The 9,549-nt window shown below is 44.5% G+C and overlaps 1 protein-coding gene across 1 annotated transcript in view; it reads left to right on the top strand.

The window, feature by feature from the left end:
• Positions 1 to 1,242: 1,242 nt before the first annotated feature.
• Positions 1,243 to 9,549, top strand: part of cmasa (cytidine monophosphate N-acetylneuraminic acid synthetase a) — a 39,089-nt gene continuing 30,782 nt past the window's right edge. The window contains exon 1 of the mRNA XM_020534621.2: positions 1,243 to 1,802. Within this exon, the coding sequence (XP_020390210.2) occupies positions 1,456 to 1,802 (347 nt within the window). The 5' untranslated portion in view covers positions 1,243 to 1,455. The remainder of the gene's footprint in view (positions 1,803 to 9,549) is intronic.

Below are 9,549 nucleotides of genomic sequence, written 5' to 3'. Positions count from 1 at the left end.
GACTTGAAGAGCCAAATGGCCTGATTCTACACGGTAGGGATTCTATGATTTACAACTGTTTTTTCTTTCCAGTTTTATCCTTTCTGCTTGGGGTGAAATGGCTCTGCTGAAGGGAAGGGCTTTATGGGGGAGTGGGTCAATTTAGAGAGAGATGAGAGATCTGTTTAGGAGGAGATGGATGGTTTGAAGGGTGGGAGCAGTATTAGGGATGGGGGTCTCACTTGGAGGATCTCACTATGGCTTTGCCTCAGTTGGAGTCGTCCCTGGCAAGGGGTAAGGGTAATTCTAGTGGGGTAAGGTTGTTGGAAGAAGGGTCTGTGTGGGCAGGGGACTCTTTCAGACCATGGCTGGACAAGGGGCTTTTCTTGGCGCAGTCACAGATGGGAGGGGACTCTGTTTAAGGTAATCCCATAGGGTCGGGTGGTTTGTACTGGGGCCCTGATCTCTTCATCTCATTGCCTAGGCATTGTGGGGTGGTCTGTATTGGGATATTGCGGGGGGGGGGGGGGGGGGGGGTGGTTTTTGTGGGGATATGGGGTGGGGGGGGGGCCTTTCTGGGGGAGTCCCTGGGGGGAAAGGGTTGGGACAGGGGGGGGGGGGGAGGGGAGGGGTGAGATAACCTCTGTTCACGCAATCCAGGGCAGAGGGAGGGAGTAAACTCTCTTGGGGAAGCCTCTGGAAGAGGGTTGAACACAGTGGAGGCGGTCCGAGAGGAGGGACGGGTCTCTGATTGGGCAGTCCGGGGCTGAGGGTGGTACTCTAATTGGGCGGTCACGGGTAGGGGGGAAGGCCTGAACTCTGATTGGGCACATCCTGATCAGAGGGTGGTCCCTTGATTGGGCGGCCCAAGGGGGCGGGTGAAATGTCTCTGATTGGGCAGACCGTGTCCGAGTGACGTTTTCTAATTGGGCGTTCCCGGGGGGGCGGGCCTCTGAATGGGCTGACGGGGGCGGAGGGTGGAACACTGATTGGGCGGTCCCTGGTGGGGGAGGCCTGGACTCTGATTGGGCAGTAGTTGGGGGTGTGGGGAGACAAGTGACGTACACTGATTGGGCGGTCTGGAGGGGGCGGGTCCATGATTGCGCTGTACGTGTGTTCGCGTGGTACTCTGAATGGGTGGTCCCTGGGAAAGGTGGGTCTGTGCTCTGATTGGGTAGTCCTTGTCAGAAGGTGGTACTCTGATTGGGCGGTCTCTTGGGGAGTGGGATGGGCCTGGACTCTGATTGGGTAGCCCTGGTGAACGGGTGGTACACTGTGCGGGCGGTCACTTGGGATCGGTGGGGTGGGTTATGTTATGTTATGTTATTGAGGTGGTTCCGGTGGCTAATGTGCCCAGTGCAGGGAATTGTCCTGAGGTGCAGCGTCTCAATGGATTTGTAGGTGCATTGACTCGGACACATTCATAAAACGGGGCTCCAGCGCGAATGGCTACAATTTAACAAGAAGCGGAAGTGAATGCGATACAAAGTATCAAAGGGACTGGCTGTGACTGGGAGGCGGATCCTCGGCGCCTTTTCTGACGAGGGCAGTCCCCATTGCCGGCTGCACACAGTCCGTGTTGGGCCAGCTCGGGTTTTTTCTGCCATGGGCCGGGCCGGCACGCAAGGGCCCAAGGCGAAGAAAGCTAAGCTAGGAGTCCGGCAAAGCCAGAGGCTCCGCGGAAAGCAGCGACACTTTGCCGCCCTGGTCTTGGCCCGGGGAGGCAGCAAGGGGATCCCGCTGAAGAACATCAAGTTACTGGCAGGGGTGCCCCTGCTGGGCTGGGTGCTGAGGGCCGCTGTGGACTGCGGCCAGTTTGACAGGTAAAAGAGGCCGGAGAGAGAGCCCAGGCTGAGGTGGGGAAGACGGGGTCTGAGGATGGAGGCGGCTACAGGGAGGAAGGGGTGATGGGAGGGTAAGGAGGGAGACTAGGAAAAGAACCTCTTTGGAGGGATGCATGAGGTGATTGGGAGGGGTATTTGATGGGATGGGTTGTGTGCCACATTGGGTTGGGTTCTCTGAGGAGGCGGGATGGGAGGTGTGTTGCAGGGGATGGGGTATTTGAGAAGGTATTAAATGGGTATATCAGGTGACAGTGGGTCTCTGGTTTGGAGTTGGGTGTGAATAGGTTTGTCTTGGTTTGGGGAGCAGTTGTCTGGGTTCAGGAGTGGGAGGCCAGTGGGTGTCTGTGTGTTTGGCTGGCGGTTGGATAGGTGTTTGACGTTGCAAGAGTAAGTAGATGTCCAGTGACGGTAAACAGGTGTAGAGCATGGGACTAGTGCTTGGAGTTTTGGGGGGGGTGGTGGGAGAAAGGTGTTGACTGGGTGTCTGAGGGGCTGGAGGGGTGTCTTGCAGGAGCTGTCTTAAGGAGTATCCTCTGAGTGTAGAGGAGAGGGATTTTGGGGCTGCTTGGGAGTGTCTGGTGTAGCATCCGAGAATATCTGGAGGTGGTGGTGGCAAATGTTTGGGTTTGGGGCAGTGCTGTTAAGGGATAAGTAACTAGTTGAAGTAGACGCGTATGATCAGGGTGGGGATTGTAACAGGAGGCCATTAGATTTTGAAACTGAGGCAGCCAAAATATTTTTTCCTCCTTTTTTCCTCTGTTCTTTGAATTTGTGTTGAATGTGCCAACTGAATAAGTCTGACATTGTAACTGTTCTTTGACTTGTTTTTGCACCTGCAGTGACTAACCTGTTGAAGGCTGATCTCTTTGATGATGTGGCACTTTAGTAATTTTGCCATTACAAACCAGGAAATATAAAAGGCATACAGCTTCTTACAACAGGAAAACCCTTGCAAATATGCTTTTTTGAGAAGTGCCATTAGAATTCTAATAATTTAGATTATAGTTACCTTTTGCAGTTAGACCATAAAAAGTAGGAACTGAAGTAGGCTGTTTGGCCCCTCAAGCCTGTTCACCATTCAATAAGAATGTGGCTGATCTGATATTCCTCACATCTACTTTCCCACCTTTCCCCATAATCCTTGATTTCCCCAATGATCAACAATCTATCTCCGCCTTAAATGTACACAAGGACTCTGCCCTCCAGCTCTCTGTGGCAAGGAGCTCCAAAGATTCACAGCACTGTGGCAGAATAAATTCCTGTCCATTTCAGTGTAAATTGGCTCTCCTTAATTCTGAAGACTCTGCCCTATGGTCCTAGACTCTCCAATGTGGGGAAACAGGCTCTTCCCCATGTACCCTGTCAAGCCCATTAAGAATCCTTTACATGTTTCAATGAGATTACCTCTCATTCATCTAAATTCCAATGAATAGAGTTTAGCCATTGCTCAGAAGACAAACCCTGCATACCAGAGATCATCCTAGTGAACCTTCTCAGTACTGCCTCCAAAGAAAACATTATTTCATAAGGGGATGAAAACTGGTCCACAGTGCTTCAGATGTGGTCTCATCATCACCTTTACAGTTGCAATGAGATTCTTGTACTCCAACCCTCTTGAAATAAGGGCCAACATTCCTTTAGCCTTCCTAATTACCTGCTGCACCTGTGTGCTAGCTTTGTGTTTCTTGCACAAGTACACTTAAGTCCCTTTTATGTTTCAGCTTTCTGCAGTTTTCCTCCATTTAAATAATCTCCTCTTATGTTCTCCTGTCTAAAATGAAAGGCTTTATGTTTTTTCACATTGTACTCCAGTTGCCAAGTTTTCGCCCACTTGCTTAACCTATCAATAGCTCTGTAAACTGTTTGTATCCCTCTTTTATAACCTGTCTTTCCACCTATTTTTGTGTTGTCTGCAAATCTGGCTACATTCACTTCCTTCCTCCAAATCATTAATGTACATTGTAAACAGTTGTAATCCCAGCACTAGTCTCTGTGGAATCCCACTGGTTATAGATCACCAACCTGAAAAGAATCCCTTTTCCGCCCTTGCCATTTCTGGTCCAATAGCTGATTCTCTGTCCATACCAACACCCGATCCCCAACACATTGGACTCTTCTGACTTAACCTTTTGTGAGTTACCGTGTCGAACACCTTCTTGAAATCCAAATACAACATATCTACTGGTTCCCCCTATCCACTCAGGTTGAGACTTCCTTGAAAAGCTCTAATAAATTAGTCAGATACCATTTCCCTTTCATGAAGCTGACTCTGCTTGATTAGATTATGATTTTCCAAATGTGCTGCTATTAGTTCATAAATGATTCTGACATTTTTACAATAATAAATGTTAGGCTAATTGGCCTGTAATTACCTGTTTTTTTTTTTTTTGCCTCCCTCACTTTTTGAACAGGGGTGTTACATTGATAGTTTTCTAATACTTTGGTACCTCTCCGCTATGACAGGATCCATAGCTACCTAGGATGCAAGCCATCAGGGCCAGGGGACTTATCTGCTTTCAGCACCATTAGTTTGTCTGATACTACTTCTCTAGTAATGCTGTTGGTACTTAATTCCTCCCCTGTATTCTTTGGTATTATCGGGATATTCTAAATATCTTCCACCATAAATTCTGATTCAAAATATCTGTTTAATCCCTCTGCCATTTCTTTGTTCCTCATTACGATTTCCTCAGATTAATTCTCTAAGAGGCCTGTGTTCACTTTGACTTCACTTATCCTCTTTATATGTTTAAGAAAAGCTTATTGTCATTACGCCCTCAGTTCTCATTGTCTCGCTCAATTATTGCTTTAGTCCTCCTTTACCGGATTCTGAATTCATCCCAAACTTCGAGGCTATCAATAACTTTGGCCTCCTTCTATACTGTTTCTTTCAACTTAATACTATCCTTAATTGTCTTGATTAGCCATGATTGTTTTATCCCTCTCTTAGAATCTTTCTTCCTTACTGGGAAGTATTTTTGCTTAGTCATGCCTACCACTTTTGCTTACTGTCATTCCTATTAACTCTATCCTTGTTTCATTGTAATTCTCTTTAAGTTAAACACAATTGTTTCTGACCCATGTTTCTTTCAGTCAAGCTGAATATTAAATTCATCATGTTATGATCGCTACTTCCTACGAGATCTTTTGCTCTGAGGTCATTTATTAAATCTGTCTCATTACTCACTGCCAGATCTAAGATGGCCTATCCCTTGGTTGGCTCCATGACACGTTGCTCTAGGACACTATCCCTAATGCACTCTCTGAATTTGATTTTGTAGTTATCCTTTCCAATTTGATTAATCCTATCGACGTGAACATATTCAAGTCACCCATAATTGTTGTTCTGTTGTTTTATATGCTGCTATTATTTGTTGACTTATGGTCTTTCCCACAGAATGGCCACAGTTTTGGGGGCTGTACGCTACTCCTACCAATGTCTACCTCCACCCAAAAGGACTGTCCATCATCTGTGCCTAGATCAGCTCTCAACTGTCCTCATTTCATCTTTTATCTCTTATTGACAGCACAACCCCACCTGTCTTTGACCCTGAGTGTAAATTTCTCCGTTTTCTTCATCTTGTCACCATGTTTCTGTAATGGCTGTGAGATCATATTCATTTACCTCTGCTTGTGCGGTCAGTTTGTCCACTGTCTTACAAATACTTTGTGCATTAAGATAGAAAACCTTAAAGTCTGTGCTAATATTACATTTCCCTACACTTGAATGGTTCCTTGGTGCAGCATGACACTTACACATTCTGTCCCTTTCTTTCATTTATTTTCTGGTAACAATCAGCCCCTTCACTTACCTGCAATCTGAACTTCTTTTACCTCTTATTTTTAATTTTCTATACAACTGAACACCCCCTCCCCCCACCCCCACCGCCACTTTTTATTTTAAAGCCATATCTATGTGATTTGCAAGGACTCTGGTCCCAGCATGATTTAGGTGGAGCGTGTACCATGGAAAAGCTGCCCCCCCCCCACCCCATCCCCAGTGCTGGTGCCAATGTCCCATGAACGCAAACCTGTTTCTCCCACACCAATCTTTCAGCCGAATGTTTACCTCTTTGACCTTGTTGGCCCTGTGCCTATTTGCCCGTGGCTCTGGTAGTAATCCAGAGACTATTACCTTTCTGTTCTGCTTTTTAATTTAGAACCTAACCACTCATGTTCCCTCAGCATAATGTCTGTCTTCTTTCTTTCTATATCATTTGTACCTACATGGACCATGCCAACTGGATCTTTCCCTTCCACTCCAATTTCCTTTGCAGCACAGGTAATATATTCTGAATTCGGGCATGAGGCAGGCAACACATCGTTTGGGACTCTTGATCCTGGCAACAGAGGATAGTATCCATTCCCCTGAATATGCTATCTCTGATTGCAACTATATTTCTCTTTTCTGCCCCTTTTGAACTGTTTCTTATACAATGGTGCTATGGTCAGTTTACTCACCTGCCCTACAGAGAGAGACCAAGAATTTTAGACAAGCTGAAGGACTGAGGCTCCTTCAACACTACCTCCCTCTACCAGCCTTGCTAGTAGTCACACCCTCCTGTCCCTCACCCCTGACTGAATTTGAGGTATTTAATCTAAGGGGTATGACTGCCTCCTAAAACACAGCATCCATGTAACTCTTCCCTCTCCCTGATGTGTCAGTGTTTGAAGCTCAGACTTCAGCTCGTCTACTCTGAACTAGGGTTCCTTAAGCAACCAACATTTGCAGATACAACAGACCGGCTGGTCCTGCACTTGTATTTTTAAATACTTAGATCTTAATTTGATTTTCTAAAAATTCCTATTTGTCATTTTGTTTTTAATCTGTGACATATTTCTCCAATTTCCCTTTAATCTGAAATTAACTTGTTATAGATCATCAAATTAGCAACTATTACCAACCAATTAACTTAGTTTTTCTGTGTATTTTGTGCTGGACTCTTAATTTTGGGCTGCAATTTATCCTGTTAAAAGAGCTTACAAACTATGAACTGAAAAAGTAATCAAATAGCAGCTCTTTCCCTCTGGACTGAATTCTCTCACTGCTTTGAAACCCTGGAAATATACAGGCTGTGCCTGACTCTGCATGTATCATCTGCTTTCTGATCGTGCAAAGCTTACAGATTGTTAGTAACAGATTAAAGAAAGTACGAGAAATGTCAGGTTTATATGTATGTGCAGAATATTGTGGGTGCTGGAGAAACTCGGCAAGTCTGGCAGCATTTGTGGAGAGAGAAACAGAGTTAACATTTCAAGTCCATGATGACACTTCAGAAGTTGTGTAGCTGGGTAAAGATTAAAATTTACATTCTCATTCTTTCTCTGAACTACCTGTTCAGTAAATGCAAATGTTAAGTTTTAGTGTGCCCACCTGTTGAACTGTATGGAGCTTTTGAGAAACACATCTTTATGAAAATGACGGTACAACCTGGTAGTGAAGTTAGTGATTTGGATTCCCAAGAGTAATAAACCAAGAGGTATGAATTATACGACATTAAGTTTGGAGCTGGTGAAATATAATTTTTTATTTAAATAATTTAAACAGGTGAGACAAATTAATAATATTATAACTATTGAGTGAATTGAAGCAATTTAAGTGCTTTATATAAAACAAGGTTGGATAGCACTGGTACAATAGGGGTGAGACAAGTGAGATCTGAGCAATAACATCTGCATACAAAAGTAAAATACTGCAGATACTGGAAATTTGAAATAGTAATTGTAAATGCTGGAAATACTCACAGGTCAGATGGCACCTTTTCACAAAATTCTGCTTATCTCATGGAAAACTATGGAACGTTGACTTTCTAATTCCTGTAATGGTATGAGTGTGTTACTGGCAAGATGAGTATTCATTGTTTATCACTAATTGTCTTTGAGTAGGTGGTAGTGAGCTGCTGTCTTGCATTGTTGTAGGTTATCTGTTGTGGGCACACCATATCGGTTAGGAAAGTGTTTCCAAAATGTTGACCCAGTGACGATGAAAGAGCAGTGGTTATAGCTCTGCTTCAAGGGTGAGAGTGGGCTAGAACAGATCATGCACTTACAGTATTCCTGTGCATATGCCGCCTTTGACTAAGGTAAAGAGATCGTGGTTTTTGAAAGGTTTTTTAAAAAAAAAAAATCTCTTGTTCATGGGTTGTGGGCATCGCCTGGTGGCCAGCATTTATTTCCTATCCCTAATTGCCCAGAGGGCATTTGGGAGTCAACCACATTGCTGTGGGTCTGGAATTATATGTAGACCAGACTGGGGAAGGACAACCGTTTCCTTCCCTAAAAGACATTGGTGAATCAGATGGGTTTTTCAAAAACAGTTTCATGATCGTCATTAGACTCTTAATTGAATTTTGTTTTTACACTAAGTTCTACCATCTGCTGTGGTCCTCAGAACATTACCTGGGTCTCTGTACTATTAGTCTAGCAATAATACCATGAGGCTATCATCTCCCCTTGTCAAAGGAATCTTGGTGAGTTGCTGTGTCTTAAGGCACACATTGCTGCAACTTGGTGGTGGAGGGAGTGAATATTTAAGTTAGTGGTGAAACTTTCTGTCTCTACAGATGCTGCCACACCTGCAGTATGTGTCTGCAACTTGATTCAATTTAGTTGAGAATTGCACTGAAATCTGAGCTTCAGGATGCATCATGGAAGAGAGAATGTTATCTGGAATCTTTGTTCCTGGAGGCAGTTCCAGTTCCTTGGGTTATGTAGTCATTTGGATTTGGCTAGTGGTTTGGAACGAAAGGATTTGACTGTGTGTTAGACAGAACTGGGAACTAGAATTCGGTGATTAATCCAACTTTAAATCTTGTTCACTTGGCAAAAGATGCTTACTGGCTATGTGGATAGGAATAAAAATGTGAGTTTGGTCAAACTGAGCAAATGGTACAGGAAGGCATTGCAGTAGAGGCATGAAAAGGAATGTGGAAAAGTACATTCAAACAGAATGTACTTGTCCCACAATCAGGATTCCTGAAGACTGTATTGTCTGCCAGCTGCTAAGATTAAAGATATCCTCTTGCATCTAGAGAAGAACTTGGATGGGGAGGAAATCCATTTTGAGTGACAGTATGTTCCTGTTAGGGTGAAGGGCAAGGCTGGTAGATATAGGGAATGCTGGAGAAATTGAGATTTTGGTTAAGAATAAGAAGGAAGCATATGTTGAGTATAGACAGCAGAGATTGAGGGAATCCCTAGAACAGTATAAAGGCAGTAGTACACTTAAGAGGGAAATCAGGAGGGCAAAAGGGGAACATAAGAGAGCTTTGGCAAATAGGATCCAGGAGAATCCAAAGGCATCCTACAAATACATTAAGGACAAAAGGGTAACTAAGGAGGGAATACGGCCCCTTAAAGATCAGCAAGGCCGCCCATGTGTGGAACTGCAGGAGATGTGGGAGATACTAAACAAGTATTTTGCATCAGAGTTTACTGTGGAGAAGGATATGGAAGATAGAGAACATGGGGAAATAAATAGCGACACCTTGAAAAATGTTTGTTACAGAGGAGGTAGTGTTGGACGTCTTAAAAAGCATTAAGATGGATAAATCCCTGGGACTTGATTAGGCGTACCCTATAACTCTGTGGGAACCTAGGGAGGTCATTGCTTAAGGAGATAGTAGGAACTGCAGATGCTGGAGAATTTGAGATAACAAGGTGTAGAGCTGGATGAACACAGCAGGCCAAGCAGCATCAGAGGAGCAGGAAGGGTCTAGGCCCGAAA

Source organism: Rhincodon typus, chromosome 22 (genome assembly GCF_021869965.1).
Source record: "Rhincodon typus isolate 14 chromosome 22, sRhiTyp1.1, whole genome shotgun sequence".
NCBI classification, from domain to species: Eukaryota; Metazoa; Chordata; class Chondrichthyes; order Orectolobiformes; family Rhincodontidae; genus Rhincodon; species Rhincodon typus.
This window is presented reverse-complemented; position numbering and strand designations above follow the sequence as displayed.